The 21016-nt window shown below is 42.6% G+C and overlaps 1 protein-coding gene across 2 annotated transcripts in view; it reads left to right on the plus strand.

The window, feature by feature from the left end:
• Positions 1 to 21016, plus strand: part of doc2b (double C2-like domains, beta) — a 55113-nt gene that overhangs the window by 5800 nt on the left and 28297 nt on the right. For both annotated transcript variants that reach the window (XM_061751830.1, XM_061751831.1), the window contains exon 2: positions 20453 to 20532. In XM_061751830.1, the coding sequence (XP_061607814.1) occupies positions 20453 to 20532 (80 nt within the window). The remainder of the gene's footprint in view (positions 1 to 20452; positions 20533 to 21016) is intronic.

The following is a 21016-nucleotide window of genomic DNA, read 5'->3' on the forward strand; positions in this document are numbered from 1 at the left end:
TCAAAATTGAAGTGAAAATTTTCAAAACCAAAAACTGTAAAATGTGCACAAATAAACACAACTAATTGATGCCATTTTTATGTTGTCGTCAGGTAGAGAAGCTGTAAACATCTGATTGCTGACAGTGAATCGGAAGTGGCAGTGCACCAACAACCTTGGGCCACCAATGAGCTCCATGCTACTTCACCACAGACACTAATACATGATCACAAGCAGCAGCCACAAGCATTATAATTCAACAAAAAAAACAAGCATGTTGATTAGAATTTGCTCTCAACCCAGCAGGTAGAAATTTGGCCTGGCAAAAAGCAGCGGGACTAATATTCTGTGCCGTTCTTGCACCTTCCCCCCCCCCCAAAACGACGCTCAGTGCCAACCTAGAAAGGTTCCCCACCCCTGCTGCAAGCTCTGACTCACCGTTTTTTTTCTTTGAATGTTTTTTTGTACGGGTGCGCAAACAAAAGTACATAATTACGCCATGCTGCACTCCGGGTATGCAGCAATTATTGACCGGCAGAGCTGAGAAAAGCCCTTAGCGGGTGATTTGGGAGCCTCGTCGTAGCTGTAAACGCAAACACATCCTGCCAAAACAAATCACTTTCCGAGAAGCCCAAACATGAGCAACGGTGTGGGAAGGGACAGGAAGCTACACATTTATTTTTACTACACTCGGAGGCTAAAGTACTTTCTAAATAAAAAGCACACATACAAACAGATACATGCGTCAAGAGATGGTGACTTGTCTTTGAATGTCCAGTAAATAAAACATTAGCCTGTTCTCAACTCTTACATACTGTTAATTTTCCATGCACACATATTATGTTCTGGGTCAATTTTGATAGTCTTTGACAATAATATAATAATAATAATAATAACAGTAATAATTGTTGATATAAAATTATGAAATGCAGATCTTTCCAAAACATTTATAGTCATAACCTGATTTGACTTGACACAACTTCAGATAACCTGATTTGATTCGACTTGAGATAACCTGATTGAAGTTTACTCGACTTGAGATAACCCAATTTGACTCGACCCGCGATAACCTGGTTTGACTCGACTCTTGATCGACTGATTTGACTCGCCTCGAGATAACCTGATTGGACGGCACCTGAGAGACTGACTTTGACTTGACTTGCCCAACACAAAATGACTGGAGACTTACTCATGTGTCACTTGATCCCATCTCTGCTCTTTTTAGTATGAAAAACCCTGACTGCACGCTCGCACAAAGCTAAGGAAAAAAAAAATAAAATGTAGAAGACGCTAAAAGCTGCATAAAGATACGATGACAGATTGTGACTCACCAAGCATAAACATTCTTTTTTTCAATTTGTGTTGCGGCTTAAAAGTGCTAAAGTTGGACTTTTTGTCTGACTGCGAGCCTTGACAGAGCGTTTCTCCCGGCTGGCCGTTAATTGCTTTTTCATTCAATCCGTGTCTGAGAATGCGGTGGCGTCAGTCGCGGAGGTCGTGTGAACCTGACAAAAATATAGTTTTCCCGGAATCAACGCTCGGCTGCATGGCATGACACTCCTACGAAGAAGCGTGTACACATCAATTATCGGCTCACTTGCGTTATTCACACCATCCTCAAACAAAGCGAAATCTCTATGACCAAAGACTTATCCATCAATATCTCACATTGGTTCATTCGAAAAAGTGAAGGTTACGCAGAGTAAATGTACTGTAATACCGCTGATCTTACTAGAACTATGTTGCTAACCAAAACAGCAGCACTTACCGAAGCATGTAAACAGTTGGTGTTTATTATTATTTCGGCCATATAATCCCGTTTTTTGGGGAGCCGCAACATGCCCAAAAACTTACCGGTTTTGGCAAAACCATGCATCCTGGTAAAAACGTATGTATTTTAGGAGTACTGAACACGACCCCCCAAAACTCAACTTAGTAGCGCCCCCTGGAAGGTTGGAAAAATAGTTGCCTGACACCAGTTTCACCACTGGACCTGAAATTGTGTGGACATGTCTGTCAAAACGGGATGCACAAAAAAGTCTCAAGGTCCCATGGCCGAAATTGGACAGGAAGTCGGCCATTTCTATCTGAATCTGCCATTTTTGAGACGAAATCCAGCCCACAAAAAATAGTACCCTTAGTTTGACACAATTTTTAGTATGAAAAACCCTGGATGAACATGTCTACAATAACAGGACGCACAAAAGTTTAAAGGGCCCGTGCCCGAAATTCAACAGGAAGTCAGTCATTTCGTTTCAAGTTGCAATTTTTGGGTGAATTCCCGGGTCGTACTTTGACAAACTCACACTAGGGACCTCATCCTGGTGAGTCCAGAATTAATCATCTTTTTAGAAGCCTAAAAAACGCCCATAAACTCACCAAACACCACCTCAAAACCATGTGTTTTGGTAAATTAATGTTGTTGTTTTTTTTAGAGGTCCTGAACACAACATACTCAAAACTGACTGGAGCGCACCCTGAAAAGAGAAAAAAAAAACAGCCTCTGACACTAGTTTCACTGCTGGACCTGAAATTGCATGAACATATCAAGCATAACTGGAATCCCGAAAAAGACGCAGTCATTTTGTTATGAAGTTGCCATTTTGAGAGAAATTCCTGCCCTCCAAATAAAAAAACAAAATTTGCCCCGGACACAAGTTTCACCAATCGACCCGAAATCCCAGTACCCAAAATTGAACAGCAAGTCTGCTATTTTGGTTTAAAGCAGACAAATTGCAACTTTTGACAAACCCTCCATTACCTTGCATTGTTCTAATTGAGCAGGAGTCTTTTTTTTTTTTTTTTATTCTTTTTTAAAATTTATTTTCCTCTGCGGAGTAGACAGACTGATGACGTCCTGGTGGCCAGCGCGAGACTAATAACTCAGTGAGCGCAAGAGGCTAGCGGCAAAAACTCCCGCTGAGGCCTTCTGCAGGCTGCACCAGCATCTTCCATCGCGTGTGAGTTTGGTCTCTCAAGAAAAGTCGGGAACAGATGGGATCGAATTAAGCGTCGTCGTGCTCATTTCCCGTCACTTAGCGCAAAAACAGACGTTGGCAAACTTGAACTCAAATAGCGCAGACTCGAAAGCGAGGCAGCAAATGGAAATGAGTGGCCAAAGCGAAACACAATCTAAAAAAAGATCACAATGTAACCAACAAGGTGAGCGTCGCTAACCTCGAGAAATTCCAATGACCTGATTTCAGGCCTCTCCGCAGAAAAACGACTGTAACTCTGGAACGCGTGGCCGATTTTAATTCGTATTTCACGTGTTTACTAAGGCTCCATAGAGACAATATGACATCCCAAATACTAGAGAAAGTTGGTTTGGCAAAATATGTGTGCCCCATAAATTCCATACCCAGAAGTTAGCCGCCTAGCTGTTAAAACCTTCATTGTAGTTTCTGTTTATTACATTTAAAAAAAATAATAATAATAACATCTGTAGAAGCAGGTAGCTGCTATATGCAACGTTAGCCACTCTGATAGTGACATTAACGAATAAAAACACAAATATGATGTAGTTTTCCTGGAAAATGGAAAACTTTGTTAGATTTTGGTTTCCAAACTCTGAGCATTTTTTAGTGATTTTACTTTCCAGATTTGCCCACAAGTTTCGTACTAATTCCTGGTTGTTCTTTAGTATGTCAGAAAACCAATTTTTATGAAACTTTTTCGTGCGGTTTATGTCGAATTAACCAGATATATTTTCATGCATATTCGGATGAAATGAACTTTTGTGATTTTGATTGTTCTAAAAAATGTCGGGAAATGAAGGTAGCTACGATACGTGATGCTAGCCACGCTGAAAAGTGCAACAATGGATGAAAACATACAAATGTGAAGTATATCCACAGAATTTTTTTTATTTTCTGTTCGCTTTTGGCTTGCAAACCATGAGCTGTTTCAGTGCCTTTTTTTTTTTTTTTTTTTTTTTTTTTTTTTTTTTTTTACGGATTTCCCAGCTAGTGTTTAAAAGTTTGGTACAGTTACCGACAAGAAAATGTCACAGCCGTTACTGCCCCTTGGGCTCCCTGGTGATGATAATTGCAGCCTGGTAAGGCCTTTTGTCATTTGATCTTTCTTTTTTTTTTTTTTTTTTTTTTCCTCTTTTCTTCAACTCGACTCGGCTGGACGCGCTTGCCAATTAACTGCAGGCGCCCGGGATTAATTGGAAATGACCGACCAGGCCAAACGTAGAAAAGAAAAAGGGGAAAAAAAAAACAATCTCTGGATTGCTCAGTGGAACAAAAACGTACACAGGGTTTCATTAGCATGATCTGCATTTCAATTCCGATGAACGGCGCCATTCATTTATTCATCACGTGCAATGAGAGGAATCACAGGAGGGGATTTAACTTTGAAATGTTTCACCCTGCCAGGGAGCCACTTAGCGTGTATAACTGTATTTTAGCCACGTAAAGTACTTTGTGAGTCCTCTCAGGGAGAAGTGCTCTATAAATAAACGGACTTACTTATTTTAATGGCCCTGTTCACACTTGCAATCAAATCCAACTAAATGGCTCTTTTGCCATTGTTGAACCTCTGTGGACTCTTCGGCAGTGCTTTAGTACTAACAGTATGATGTTTCCCCCCCCCACTACTAGTGCCACGTTTGGTGTTGTAGTATGCAATTAAATCTTACGAGTAAACTACTTAGCAGCACTAGTAACAATAACAGACCCAACTTGGAGGCACGTGTCACGCATTAGTAGCCTCCTGGATCCTGGTAGTAGCACCGAAATGTTCACGATTATTTTTGACATCAGTATTAAAGTTGTCGTACTAATGTATAGTAACGACGTTTCTAGTAAGACACAGTTGTACTAGTGCACTGAATGTTCTTCCGACTAATAGGACAACTTGGGGTTACTAGTAAGACAACTGCACATTACTAGTGAAGCAAATTGCTACTACTACTACTTGTGACATTCTAAAATTCTACTAATTAACATTTAGCACTAGTAACAAACATAAGACAATTCAGCACACTAGTAAAACGACTAGGCCGTACTAGTGTCTTACTAGTAATGTTTTTCACCACTTTGCCTAGTAGTGTTACTAGTGGAGCACAGTAGTCTACACTAAGGTTTAATTGGGTTACTAGTAGACCAAAAGGGGCACTAGTATTGGAAAAAATGGTGTGTCCTAGTAGTTCTATTAGTGTGCTGAATTGTTTTACTATTAGTAGGACAACTTTGGCATACTAGTGAGGCAAAACTGTGCACTAGATGACAACTGTGACTACTAGTGACATTCTAAAAATCTACTAGTTAAAAACTAGCACTTCACTAGTAGTGGTAGTAGAATGCAGATGTCAACAAGTGCACAGTTCTGACTCACAAGTAACATGTAGTTGTCCTACTAGTATGCCATAGTTGTAGTACTAGTTGCTGATTGTCTTACTTTTGTGGACAATGTGTACTAGTACATGGACCTTCAGTTGGATGTCAAGGATATGGAAGAGATGCTTCCCGTGCACCTCGTACACTGTATTCCTCGCTTTTGCTCTGTACAAGGTCTTCCCTTGGCCTTAACAGGCGGCGTTTTAGTAGCGCCTCAACATGCCTGAATCAAAATGTGTTTTAGTGGCAATCAATGTCGTATTTATGGAACAAAAGGGAGCCCGAAGAATTTGCTTTGATTTGAAATGTCACTGCCTGTCGCTGCTGTTTCCTCGTGTACCTGAGCGTCCCGCGGCGGCATTGTCTCGATCGGCGCTGAATAGACGCGGGCGAGTAGCGAGGCTTCTGCCCACGCTTTCGCTCTAGTGCACAAAGGCGCCGGCCACTGTTCATTCATGTGCGCGCCGACAACCTCCGAACATGACGGAATGGGACATTTCTACGTGGATGGAGTCACTTTGAAGTATGCTTGACCAGTGTTGGGAAGTAACTAATTACATTTAATGAGAAAAATGTGTTATTAAATTACAGTTGCTTTTGTAAATTTCCATGATTACAATTGTAGTTACATTTGAAAAATAGCCGCAAAAGCTTTTTTTCCATATCACTTCCTCCTTCGAAAGCCGTCGTTTGTGATTGGCTCTTTTGTGTCATGTGCCATTCTGCCGTAGTCTCAAACATGACATATTTTTCCCAAATACCGATGCTATTCGTTAGCCCAGCTGTGGAATTTCTGATTAGTTAGCGTTAAGCTAGGGGACCTGAAGGTAAAGCTATGTAGTTGTTTAAAATACACAATGTGTAATTCTCTGTTTTCTGTTGACCATAAACTTGAACTGAGCGGCAATAAATAGCTTGAAGCCTTTTTTGAAGAACTGTTCACCTAGAATCTGCGAGCAAATGATGCTTCCCCAAAAAGCTTAACAATTGCCAATAGATGGCACGGGATTCTGGCAAAGCACTACTTTTGTCTAAATGAATGAATCTTAACTCACGTCAACATAATTCCAGGGCACAAGAGGTTCCTCAACAAAAAGAAAATCCATGAACAAGCGCATTTGCGTTGTTCTTTTCTTGGCGTACTTCCCATCAAGAGGGTCAGTAAGCGTACTATTAAGTCTTGTAGCTGTTGGACTTGTAGAAGTTGAAAAGTCTACACACCCCTTTACAACCTGTACAACTGAAACTGTTTTCGAGAGGGAAAGTTAAAAATAAATAAATAAATAAAAACTGACATAATGTGGGGCGGCACGGTGGGAGACTGGTTAGAGCGTCTGCCGCACAGTTCTGAGGACCGGGGTTCAAATCCCGACCCCGCCTGTGTGGAGTTTGCATGTTCTCCCCGTGCCTGGGTGGGTTTTCTCCGGGCACTCCGGTTTCCTCCCACATCCCAAAAACATGCATGGTAGGTTAATTGAGGACTCTTAAATTGCCCGTAGGCGTGAATGTGAGTGCGAATGGTTGTTTATGTGTGCCCTGCGATTGGTTGGCGACCAGTTCAAGGTGTACCCCGCCTCCTGCCCGAAGATAGCTGGGATAGGCTCCAGCACGCCCGCGACCCTTGTGAGGATAAGCGGCACAGAAAATGGATGGATGGATGGACATAATGTGGTTGCACAAGTGCGCACACCCTCTTAAAACTAGGGATGTGGCTGTATTTAGAACGAACCAATTCCATTCAAACTTGTGTTAAATAGCAGACAGCTCCCACCCGCCACCATTTAAAGTGCCTCCGATTAACCTCAAATGAAGTTGCTGTTGAAGTCGGCTTTTCCAGAGATTTCTTTTTTCCTTTTGAGCAGAAGCCTGATTTTGTGTGTGCGTGTGTGTGCGCGTGTGCTAACAATGACTGCTATCTGGAGCTGGTCACATTTCTCTCCACCTTGACTAAAGTGGAAAACAAACAAATTTTGGGGGCGCATTTTTGGTTATAACTTTTGGTTTTGAGGTGCTCTATACGCCCTAATTTTGTAGTACGAGCTTTCCAACGGTTGCACTCACGCTTGCTTTTTGCGCTGTAGTTAGCATCCTCTCAAATAGATGCCTGTAATTTCTGCAGTTGAGTAAACGCGTAATTCAAGCTGCAGATGTGGCTTAATCATTGCTTGTTGTCTGGACGTTAGCATTATTTGGGGCAAGGATTGCACAACGGGACAAAGAAGTCCAATCATGGGCTGTGTCAGGAGGCCAATCAAGTGATTGAGGGGGGGGGGCGCAATTCATGTACGCCTCCAAAAATGGGTTCTTTGAAAGTGTGTCAGACAAAACAACGGCATTTCTCGCATTGTATTGTGGCAGGCTTGCATGAAAAAAAAATTGCACGCTGTTTTCAGACAGCTGCCAAGTGAAGCGCTCCAAAGAGACAGGGTAAAATTGAATAACAAGAACTTGGTGACACAGGCGGCGTGTGTCAGCGACTCAGCGGGTTTAAACAGTCGGTGTTGGAGAAACAACGTGTCAGTTCTTCCCATAGGAAATAATGGAAGTACCGTAGTCCGTTGTGAGGACAAACTTTGGGCAAAACGTTCAATTCAAGTGGAAAAACAACAAAACACGAATGACAGCATTGCATAAAAAGCATTGTGCTACTCCTTCAGGTGTGTGCGCCTTGGCCACCTGGCGCAGTATAAGACGGACATACGGATATACTCACAACTCCTCAGTATTCAGCTGCAGTAACAGTCACTTTTCGCAGAGGATAAAGAATATATGCCCGTTAGTATTGTTACATCATTTGTCTCCATGTGTTGCTCCACCATATGTCTTCAAATATCAATTGCTGAAAGGGTCATAACATTGTTTTAACAGTTTTTGAAAAATTGTTCGCTATTTGCTAAACTGCTGCTTGTTGCAACTTGAAAAACTCCTAAATCTGGTCACTTGTATCTCAAGGCACCACTGCAATGGAAAATCAAATCTGTATTGACTGTACCGGCAATGTTTTAACATTCTTAACTGCCATACAAGTGTAAAAAGAAGGGAACCACCAACCAAACGGTAAATCAGTGAGTCCAGGATCACCTTTGTTTTATAATTGACCTCAAGCGACTGCTCCTTCTTGCACAGGCCAAGGATTGACAATTTAGGGACCCTGAACGCATCATTTATTTACAGCCTGTTTGTGTGGTTCTCTTTTGCAATATGGCCTCCTCTGCTCCCCAAGCCAATCAAGCTATAACTCTTACCGTGAACTCCGACCTCTACCTTGTTCTTGTCACGGCCAACGACGCCCTGATGAACGGCTTCAATTTCGAAGCACCCACACGGTTGGGGCGCTGCAAAGTGGAGGAAGAAATGGGCCTCAAAAGTCTTGTTTTTCACAGCCAGTCACTGAAATAATTGGCAATCTTTGATTCCAACCGTATTAGATAATAAAGCTTCAGCGTTACGCAACGTGAAACTGGAGTTTTTTTAATTTGTTTTTATTTTATTTTTAAACAAGCACTGGCATTAGTTGTAGTCAAAAAGGTCCAAAACACAGGCCCAATAATCACACGACGGCGTATGTTAGTGTGTTGGACCCCTGGCTTCATTAGCGTCTTGATTACTGGGATTTGCTGCCCACGATGTCTGCAGCACGTTGTCGAAACAAAGCCCAATTGTTTGTCCACGGCGCGAACAATAACGAGCATGTTGAAAGACGGCATCCGTACGACTCCAAAGTAATTGCAAAGCAGCCGGTGAAAAATAATAAACGGACGATAATTGGACTGCACCCAGTGTGCAATGTGCAAGGAATTGCTACAATACATTACTAAAGTATATTGAAGCAGTGCTTGTGCATTCATTCACAAAATGAAACTGTTTGGACAATATTTTTTGTTATCCATTGCTCAAAATATTATGTGTTTGTATCGTTTTAAACGTGCGTTTAAAGACCTTAAGAAAAGTGCCGTAAATGCGATTAAAAACATGCCTAGGGTGTGATTAAATAGGGTATTTCTATATCGCAGATTTCACTTATTCACATAATGGTCTGGAAGATATATCCCCTGCGATGGAGAGGGGATTACTATATTTTATGTATTATTTGTTTTATTGTATTTATTTTGTTTTAATTTTAGATTGTATTTTAGATAACTTGTTAAATTCTATTATGTATTTTATATTTTGTTTTATTTTGCTTTTGTCTGAGTATTTTAATTTTATATGAATTTGTATTTTATATCGTACGAGGATCCTGCATTTTTTATTATTCTTATTTATTAAAAATTTTTTTTTTACACATTTTCTCGGAGAGAGTTGTCAACGCGACGTCTTTTAAATAAAATGCGATAAAAAGCAAGATCAATCACATTGTGTCTGACAGCGGCTTATTGATCTGCTGGCAGTTCTTGGCGGCGCATCGGGACAAGCCAAAGGGCCCGGGTATAATTCTTCACGCGGCCGATCGCTATCGTGCCGTCGCATCTTGAATCTGCGAATTGGTGCGCGGCCTCAACAGATGAGATATGTGACCGCAGTGATGTGCGTTCATTCATAAATCTAGCCGGCGCTTGGGATGGTGTCACGTTTGCAACCTTTCACAAGTTGCATCTTTCATCAGAGACTCACACTGTGGGAAAAAAAAAATATATATATATATATATATATATATATCGTTTTTAACGGGAAAAAAATATGCTAGCTCAGTTGCCAGAATGTTTCCGTAAAAAATATGGAAAACAAATTTAACGTCTTTACAGAATACTCTTTATATTTTACTGCATGCAAATGTTAAGTTTACAAGAAAAAAATGATCTAAGTGGTAAATTAAACAGCCCTTTTCTGCTGAATTCACATGAACATGCTGCTAATGAATCTATTTCAAATGAGCAATAGTCACGCAGTTGTGCTATTTTTTTCCCCCCTTAATTACACTAACCCATGGCGTCCTGTGAATTCATGCAGTTCCCAGAATGCACTGCGCAATGCAAGTTTAATTATTGCAGCAATAAGGACGTTATTTCTTGTCGTTCGTGCGCGTTCATGTCACCAACAGTTCGTTGAACGTGTGCTTTGTTTAGCTACCGCATTTGTGGTTGATAGCCGACGTTGAGATTTTACACTTGATGTAATCGCACCATGTGCTTGTGTGTGTACGTGAACGTGCAAACGGGTTGTCACAGAGCGTGCGTGTGTCGTGAATCTGCTCTTGTGCGTCTGTCAAGGGGGTTGTGACGGAGGATGTGTTCATCGCCGCCGTCCACTCTGATGATGGAGTCTGTCTGGTGTGTTTAAGCAGCCTGAAGGTGATCTTCATGCAAGTGACGCTAAATCACAGCTGCCACCCTCAATGAGCGACATCTGTCAGCGTACGCCGTTACGCCGCTCTCTCTAGTGTCACGGAGGATTGTCACGTCCCGGTTTTCCGTTCGGAATAACGGCGTTTTCGGGGCCGAATCATGACCGGATGGCGAGTAGCGTTCAGATAGTACCGACCTCCGTCAAGACTCATAGGAAGCTTAGAAGAAACTAGCCCCTGACACCAGTTTCGCCAATCAACACGAAATTTGTTTGACATGTTTATCATAACAAGGCGCATGAAAAAGTCTCAAGGACCCGTGGCCGAATTTAAACAGGAAGTCCGCCATTTTGCTTCGAAGCAGTCATTTTCGATTGAATCCAGGGCACCAATTTTAGAAATAATTAGCTCCCGACACTGGTTTTACCAATCGACGCAAAATTGCTGAAACATGTCTATTGTAGCAAGATGAACAAAAAAGTATCAAAGACCCATGCCAGGAATTTAACAGGAAATTTACCATTTTGGTAACAAGCAGCCATTTTGGGGCTCAAAAGTTAGAAAAAATGAGCCCTTGTCACCAGTTTTACCGATCGGCACCAAATTGGGTGGACGCGTCTCGGATAACAAGGACGCTTGAAAAATCCTCAAGGAACCATGCCCGAAAATAAACAGGAAATCAGCCATTTTGTTTTTAAGCAGCCATTTGGAATAGTAGACACATACTCTCGGTGTCACTAAATGACAATGCTGTTTATTTAATTTTTAATTTTTTGGGCCTGTGTAATTTAATATGTCGTCAAAGTTAGATCAACATTTGGAGGATTGGCCTGAGCCTTTCATCGCTGCACTTGGAGTATTAATGTAAAAATCCTCGGCAACAACCTTGAAAATAAGCCCGCGTAAATGACGTGGCCAGGAAATAGACCGCACCACGGTTCATTTTCCGCACGATCCCCCTTTCCCCTTGCCCCATAGACCGCACCACGGTTCATTTTCCGCATGACCCCCCTCCCCACTTTACCCTTCCCCACCTCCAGTCTTTCACAAGCAGCAATTTATATCAACCACAGCTTGGTATTAGATCAAGTCCGGCCGAATGCGGCGGCCGATTTGATGGTCGTACCAAATGGGGGGGGGGGGGGGGGGGGGGGTCAGCCGGGTTTGGTCACTTCCTGACAACCAACGAGATTAGTTGCTCTGTTTCTCCATGCTTTGGGAAGAGCCAGAGTGCGGCCAGATAGCATAATCCATTTATAAGCCGTAATGCATGCGTGTGGCCGGCGAAACGTGCGTCTGCACACACGCGAACGCACGCACACACACACACACTGAAATCAGTGTTTTCAGAGATGTGAGTACAGATGGACCAAATCCATAAAAATTCATCTCATCAGACTTTGCATCAGCATCAAATATGTACATCTTTATCGAGACACGGAGCAAAGAAGTGTTTCATGTTAGGGTTTTAAGCCTTGGTTGGGCGTTCCAAGGGTTTCAATCCACGGTTATGGTTTTAAAGATGGATCGCAAGCCAAAGTTAAGATTTCAAGTTAGGGTTACAAGCCAGGGTATTGGTTTCATGTTAGGGTTTAAAATTGAGATTTCAAGCCTGCGGTAGGTTTACGAAGAGTGTAAAAGATGGGAGTGCTCATGTCAGTTAGGCTTTCGGGCCTCTCGTAACGTTTTCCAGGACAAAGTGTATCAGTGCGTAAGGCCCGCGGGCCGGCCCGCGGGCGAGCAGGATGAAGAAGAAATCCCGTAATGGACAATAACGCGTACAAATGATGGCCAGATAAGCCAGCAGAGCAGAGAAACAGACGGGAAAAGACGGGACGGGCAGGATTACTGTCCAAAGGAGTTGAAAAGCAGCGCATGTGACGGAAGAAGAACACAACCAACAGCCAGCGGATCCGCGTGAGCCCTCACCGAAAAATACGCATTGATGCTTCACCGCACATTGACGACTTTGCAGTAACTCGTACCGAGGCGTCGCGACCACGCCTCCAATAAGGCACCGCTACGGAAAGTTAAGAGTTTCAAGACAGGGATACCGTTTCAAGTTAGGGTTTCAACCCAGGGTTGGGGGTTCCAAAGTAGGTTTTAAAGCCAGGCTTTGGGATGTCAAGCCAGAGTTGGTGTGCTAAACTAGAGTTCAAGCTCGTGGTAGGTCTTCAAACAAGAGTTTACATTTCATATATTGAGCAACCAAAAAACAAATTAAACACTATTTGTGGAGGTCAAAAGACGTAGAAAACAAAGTCTGGACACTTGGAACTCATTGGTCACTGGTCCGCGTTGGTTAAAGACATATCACATGGTTTATGGACGCCATGCTGTTTCAATTTCCGGCATTGCCTTGCATTAGCTTTGTGCAGTTTTTGGCTTTTTAAGTGCATTTTTGCAGATTGTTGTCTACGTTCGGGTGTGTGGCTGTCGGCTGTTCCACTCATCAGACGCATCGTTTCCTCCCAAAATCGCCCAAAACCAAAACCACGACACCTGTTGGAGGTAAACCCAATATTGAGCAAATATGAATTCAACAAAATCTGCATGGTTTTTTTGTTTGTTTGTTTGTTTGTTTTGTAGTTTAAAAAATCAGTATATATTGATATTCAGCATAAAGAGATTAATAATTTCTTGTGTAAATTTTTTTTATTATTATTATTTTTTTTTTTTTTTTAAATAGAAGTGCTCACCAATGCATGCCCCACCCCCTTTTGATGGTCTTGCAAAAGAAAAACGTATGCCTTCTTAATATTCTGAGCCCATTTCTTTTACACAGTAGTTCACTAACTGGCCATAATGATAATTCAGTTGAACATAAAATATATATATTGTGAGTTTTCTTTGGAAGGTACCCCTTAGATACAGTATGGTACATTTTGGAACTAATCGATTGTATTGCATTGCATTGCACGGGGGGGGGGGGAAGTTATGTCAAGCTGGGTAACAATATGGCGCCCTCTCCTGTCACTGTCCAGACTTTTCTTTTCTACGGCTTTGGTGGAGGCTTGCTGTTTCGGTTAGCAAAGGACTTGAAACTGGCTCAGCGCGAGTGAACTCAAAGCTTGTGCTTAAGAAATGAAATAATTCCACATTTGCTGACCTTTGTGTCTTCCTGGTACGTTTGAGGGAGGCCTTTATTTGAGGGAGGTGTTCTCTGGTCTCAGGTGCACGCCAGCATTTGCGAGTGCATTCTTGCATTGTCTTTCCCTTTTGGTCCCCTCATCCAGTTAACAGCCTGGAGCCACACTCGCATCCATTCCAATGAAGGTGACTAATCAGGCTAATCAGGATCCCAAAGATTCCCTCCATCTGGCGACTATTCCTCGCCTGGCGTTGACCAGGGCCTCCCCTTGTTGCACGCCGCCGCCGTCTCTTCCTCTCTCTCTCGAGGCGTTTCAGCGACGGCGACGAATACAAAAACATTCGCTAATGTGCTCGATGCAAAACACATTTTCCGCCCACCGCGTTGCATCTTTTTATCTTTCTTAAGAAAAAAAAATAAAATCCTGTCATGGTCAGGAAAATCGCAATCTACAGTAATGTACTTTCTAATAAAATATATAGTAATAACATAATTAAATAAAAGGTAAAGCTTTCAACAGTTTGTGCATCATGAATTCATGCTTTTAATTCAACGGATTGTACTGCTTCCTCTGGTGCGCAAACTTCGGCCACCGGAGGGCACTATAATACAGACACAAAGAAGAGTTTCACGACTAAGTGACTCAGTAATCTGAAGTAATATTCATTACAATAATATTAATAAGAATAAATGTTATGTACAATCTACCTTACATCACATTCATTTTTTTATTTACAATGAACATCTCAAATTACTTTATAAAGTTTAAAAACATTTTAATTCTGCTAAAAGCAATTTTTGCAGAGGATAAAAAATGTACGCCAATGAGTATTGCTATATTGTCTGTCTTCATGTTCAAATATCCGTTGCTTAAAGGTTATAACTACCACAACGTCAATGCACGTTTCGCTAGCCTGGCTATGATGTTTTTGCATTGTGTGTTAGCATTAAGCTATTGGACTGTTGTAAATAATGTGGTTTGGTGAAATACACGTAATTGTCTTTGTTTTACGTTTAAACTTCAACTGGGAATGGCAATAAACAGATATTTTTTGAAGAATTGTTGAATCTATCTGCTATATTTATGGTAAGCTCGGCGTAACATTGTTATATCCGACTACAAAATGTTTTTTGTCCCAATAAAGGCCTAAAGATGAGAAGATATGGCGTTAATAAGCGCAGCATGTGGAGTCTACTCGAGTACGACACTTAGACATTGAAGTGATTCGAATGCCAATTCCACACTACAGTACGTGTTGCCATGCCGCTTTCTATGCGTCATGCGACATACACCCGATGAACCATCTTGAACCCACCTCACCCCTCACCATTGGCGCATTACCAGTACCGTTTCAAACGCCCCAGCCCCATTTTATTCCAGGGGGAAAACACAAGCTCGAGATCCACTTGTTGTCATTTAATACACTTTGTGGATCTTGCTCAGTTGTCATGGTGACACCTTTCGTGTCAGGCAATTCATGCATAGCACTTTTTATAAGCTCAGCCTCTATCGCCGTGACGACTGAGCTGGAGGAAAAACAAATACATGGTTTCGTCCCGTTTTGTTCACCTGGTGGATGCCGACCCGTTCGTCGAGTCTCGTCGGCCCGCTCGATTGCCGCCTCTCGTTAATTAAAAATAGACACTGGGTGTATTTTTAGAGTCGTCAACTGTGATTGGTATGTGATGCGGATTTGCGCCACACAGAAAACGAATAATACTCCTAGCGGCAGCATACCATGCCCTGTTGTGACTATTCCAACATGTACTACAACAAGATGCGTGTTATATGATGGTATATCGATGGATCCTACTTGTTTCCCCCGCCAAAAACTCTTCAATTTTGGTGGCACTGCAGCATGACATGCACAGTCGTGACTATTCCAACATGTATAAATATAGATCAGAATCAGCTTTCTTGGCCAACTATAAACATACAAGGAATTTGTCTACGGTGGGAATGTATGTTATATGACGATATAACATACGATGTCAAGCAAACAGCATATTGAGCGCTGTCGTGACTTTCGAAGCAGTCGTTCGTAGAAGCATTCACTGTCGTGACTATTTGTGCGTAGTGTCCTGCAAAGTGTCCCTAACGAAATCTGACCGTGCCATGCATTGGTTGTGACTATTCCAAAGCATTTCGTTCCAAGCACCAAGCAGCATGTCAGGCACCATTAAAACTATTCCCAGTGAGTTTACTACAAACGTCCAGCAATTAAATCTAGTCTGGCTCATTCAGAGCCGCATACCATGCGCTGTCGTGACTATTCCAATACATTTTAATTCAAGCGGCATTCAACAAAATCCCTCCCGACTGTCTAGTTCCTTGCAAGCAAGCAGCACGGTATGCACTGTTGTGACTATTCCAAAGCATTTCGTTCCTAGCAGCAAGCAGCACGCCATCCACTGTCGTGACTATTTCTCCTTTATTTGACACGGTCGTCAACCAACTCTCTCCTGATCGTCGGGTTCCGAGCACGTCGTGCACTGCTGCGATCATTCCAACAGGATTTAGTGCAAAAGGCCCTCGACCAAATGTAGGCCGGAAGCAACACGGCAGGCACTTTGGTGACTTTTCAAACGCGATGCAGCCTAAAACAGCTTTTCATCTACTTCCCATTGCGACGGATGTATTTTCCGTGGCCGTATCAATCCGGAACAACAGTCTTTCTAACATTTCCGATATTTTTAGAACCTTTTGAGCACTTCTCCAACTCTCTGCTGACGACCGCAGATTAGTCACAGTCACACCTGCCCGAAAAAGCAGGCGCATATCGACACATCGACTGCACGCCTCAAGAGCTACCAAAGTTTATTTTGCTACATGCTGCAACAATCCTACAAGCGGACAAGTCCAGAACTAATTTGATGGAAACAGGGCGGTAAACAATTCACAGAACAGAAAGGACAGTTAAGACATTCTTTCGTCTTACTTTCATTAAACACAGAGATGTATCTCATCTACAGATGGATTATTTTATGGCTTTTACCTGCAGGCCACTTTACAAGACAGGTCAGCTAATCCCGATGTCAAATAGACAATGAGGCTAATGTCGATTATTAGCAGCGGCGTTCCATCCTGCTTCAATATAGCGGGCAGATGCAAAGTAATGTCCCAGGACGCAGGCCCAAAACCTTCCGATTTTACACGTCAAATGAAGTTATGTGCCAATAAAGATCTGAGGAATTTATGAACTCTCTTGTTTTGCCTTCAGCTGATTTGTCCTTTGTGTGACTTTGGCTGCCAGTATATTTCAGTTCTCAGTACAGACAGTTACAACCACTGCCCCCCCCGCAAATGGAAAAGCAGCCCCCCCCCCCCCGCCCCCGTTCAGACCTTGCAAATGAACTCAACATTGAGTTGCTGATGCCAAAACTGGGCCCTTTTCTAATACCTCTTAAGTCATATTAGATGGATGGTGGTTAAAAAAAAAAAGTGTACACGCTGATTTTCAAGGTTTTCTTTCACTGTCAATCAAAGTCAATCTGATCATATTGCAATTTCCAATCATTTGAATCACATCGTATCGCATCATAATTAAAGTCAATCCGATCATACCGCAACCTAATCTGACAAAATGATATACGTGTTGTATCCTAATTTGAGTCAATCTGGTTATATCGCAGTTTCGTTTGACTGAATCGTATCGCCTGGTGATTGGACTGAATCGAATCATACCGCCTCGTAATTAGATTTAATCTGATGGTATCTCATCCTAATTGGACTAAATTGCATCGTATCGCGTCGTGATTAAAGTCAATCCGATCGTGTCGCAATTTACCGTCATTAGACTGAAACTCATCGTATTGCATCGTAAATAGTCCATTTGAAACCCGAAACCTGTTTTGAGGCATCTATTACTCGCAGATTTCGCGTTTCGTGGCAGGGCTTGGTCCTTATTCCCCGCGAATAGCACGGGAACACTGCAATTGGCCATCTTGGCGATGAATTGCTGCCTCCAGGAGTGAAAATACTTTTTCCGTGAAACTCTGGGCTTGTATTATTCCCCGCCTTGTCGCAACGCCTCCAAGGCGGCGGGGTGGCAGTGGCGCATTTCCATCAGGCGGGACCGCCCCTTCGAAACAGGCTAATTTCAAGGAGGTTTAGATAAAAGTGTGTACTCTATCTTGTGGACTCTTTGTGCCAAGGAGCTATGTTGAAGTAATTTGAGGAGCTTCATTTAGACAAAAGCCACCATCCTTTGGCATCTTGAGGCCAGTAAACTATGTTGAAGTGAGTTGAGGAGCTTCATTTGTGCTGTCTTGTGGCATCTTTAGGCAATCGTAAACCTTTCTGAGGGGCGTCAATTCTCCCAGATTTTTGCCATTTGTGGCAGGTTTGGTTCCCTGCACACTAATTTATGATCCATGTCAAAGATATGTTATTAAGACACGTAGGAACTGATTTGACATGGAAGGGGGGAAGCATAATATGTCACCCTTAGAGTTAAGAAATGTTGGGTCAAACGTCAATTATTTCGGATCCATTCCCCTCAAACCATAATTCTGAATAATGATGAGGGGGCGTGGTGGAAATAGGACGGAATGGTAACGCATTTAATTCTTGATCACTATGCAAATGTGTGAATCATCCCGCCCGCTGTCGTGGGAAGGAAGCGCTTCTGACACAACTGACCCGGTTTTCTATTTCGCCTCTCCATAGAAGCCCCCCGAGGTCAACACCAGATTGTTGTGTCAAGTGTAGGCGTCTGGCTGTTGAACAAATTCCAAAACAATTCACTTTTGCTATCCGTCTGAAATCATCTCATTGCTAATAAGCAAAACAAACTACACTTCCCCCCCCCCATTTAACAGAATATGTCATCTCACTAATGAGAAGAAAGTAATGGGATGCCGCGGCAACGCATGCAAGCAAATTGTTCATCGGAGCCTGGCACAGACAAGCAAATTAACACTCTGCCACTTGTTTGTTCAGACCGCATGGTGCCCACCAAAGTGTCCAGTCTCTCAGATTTGCTTTTTGGGAATAGGGACACCCAATTTTGTTTCTCCCTGAGAGGAGACAGTGGGCCATGACTTGGAAAGTGATTCAAGTGTCCTGTATTTACTTCCCCGGGATGGGGAAGACACATTTTATCCAAGAAGAGACTGAGGGCCAGCAAGTAGTCTGCTAGCTCATGAGCTAACAAACAAACAAAACAAACATTTTGGCTAAAAAATGACAAGCGAATGTCAAAACGACAAACTCGGTGGTGATTTCCTCGATGGGGCTCGCTCACCCGCAGGAGAGGTGATGGAGCTGCTGCCCAACCACCGCCCGTGGCAGCTACCAGCAGTCTCCGCACTCCTGCCGACTTCAGCCGTCAGCTCGGTCAGGTCACAATTCTTTGAGAAGTCGGCCCGTGAGGGTTGTTTCAATTAGCAACATGAAATCTTGTAGGCATGTCTATCACGAGTAAACCCTCAAAAAAGTCTCAACAACCCATGCCTGAAAAAGCACAAGGAGTCTGATATTTGGGTTTGAAGCAGCATTTTTTTTTTTTTCTGTCGTTTTGGTCATTGCCAGGGTCTGTAGAGCCCCTCGGAGGTTTTGCAAATTCAGCCACTGACGCCTGTTTCGCATAGCAACAAGAAAGTTGGTAGGCATGTCCATCATGCCCGAAAAGACACGGCAAGTCTGCCATTTTGGTTTGAAGCGGCTATTTCACGGTCATTTTGGCCATTGCCAGGTTCGTAGCACCCCCTGGTGTTTTTCTTTTTAAATTCAGCCGCCAAAAGCCTGTTTCAGTTCGCCTAATGAAACTTGGTAGGCATGTGGATCAATCGTAGACCCTCGTAAAAGTCTCAGAAAGCCATGCCCGAAAGGTCACAGGAAGTCTGCTATGTTGACTTGAAGCAAAACTGTGCTGTGTCATATCGCGCGCGACCTGTTGTATTTCGCTTATCCAAGTTTTATTTCACCTTAATTGGAAGAGATGTTCCCTCCGCTCGGTAACGAGATGTCTGGAGGGAAAGCTGACAGGCTGCTGACTTTTAGCCCAAGGGTCAAACCGCCAACCCCAATCAGAAAAAGGTTGCCGAGGAGGCGTGTCAATGGCGGAATCAGCTCTGATCTGCTTGTTTCCGCAAAAATGTGAGACAGCCCTCCCCCCCCCCCCCCCCAACTTCTTGCTGTGTTTTGAATATTTTTTTTCTTCATCTCATAATTGGCACCAGCGCTGCGATGCAGAAAGCTGGCAAATTGACCGATGAATTGTCTTTTTAAAAATTTTGATTTATTGATTTTTTTTTTTTTTTTTGCGCATCCGGCACGGCTTTCTCCCACTTTCTCCCAGTTTTCACTTTCGATGACTAATATTCCATTTTCTCAAGAGATTCGTTGAACCTGCGAAACTTTGACTTGTACCTATTAAATTTTGTTTCGGTTTGTTTCGGTTTGCGTTTTTTTTTTTTTTGCGTCATTTCGAAATGTACACAACTATTTTCTACTAAACTGGCTGTATACAAACGACTTGTTTGTTTGTGAGCAAGATTAAGTCAAAAAGCATTGCTAGCATCTGGTAGCAAAATAGGAGCAAACCATTTTAACGAAACTTTGCGGAGTCCGTTTAATTGCGAACAAATTGGCTTTTCACTTTTGTTGCCTTTTGAAGCGTGGCTGCAACGTGATTCAATTTACCCCACTGTTAAAAAAACAAACTTAAAAAAAAAAAAAGATAAAAGCAAGGTTTCTTTATAATGATGATGATGATAATGAATGATTTCCCCCCTTTTTCTACCTTCCAGCCACACTGGGAACGCTGCACTTCAGCTTGCTGTACGACCAGGAGAACAATGCTCTGCACTGCACCATTAACAAAGCCAAGGTAATCATTATTTCCCAGCGTAACCACATTCTAACTGCAATCCACTTGCTTATTTTCAGTGTTAAGAAAAAGACAGACCTCAGGTGATGTCATGGCATTACAGTAACCTTTCCCACAGGCATGAAAACACACAGGAAGTGACTGCCATTTTGATTTGAAGCAGCCATTTCAGGGTTGTTGGTTTTTTTTTTTTTTTTTTTTTGGTTTTGTCAAGTCACAAGTAGCGCCACCACGGACTTTTTGGGGCCCTTGAAGCCAGTTTCAGTTAGCAACATGAAATATGTTAAGCAAGTGGATCATAAGTAGACCCCACCCCCACAAAAAGTCTCAAGAAGACTTGCCCTCAAAGATAGAGTAAGGCTGCCGTTTTAACTTGAGGCAAAACTCCTCGGGTCATAACGAGTTGGAGAGTCATTGTTAAACAAAAATCAAACCTTGCTTTCATCTCCAAGGACAACAACAAAAAACACACACAAACAATAGC

The sequence above is a fragment of the Phyllopteryx taeniolatus genome, chromosome 17 (assembly GCF_024500385.1).
Source record: "Phyllopteryx taeniolatus isolate TA_2022b chromosome 17, UOR_Ptae_1.2, whole genome shotgun sequence".
NCBI lineage: Eukaryota > Metazoa > Chordata > Actinopteri > Syngnathiformes > Syngnathidae > Phyllopteryx > Phyllopteryx taeniolatus.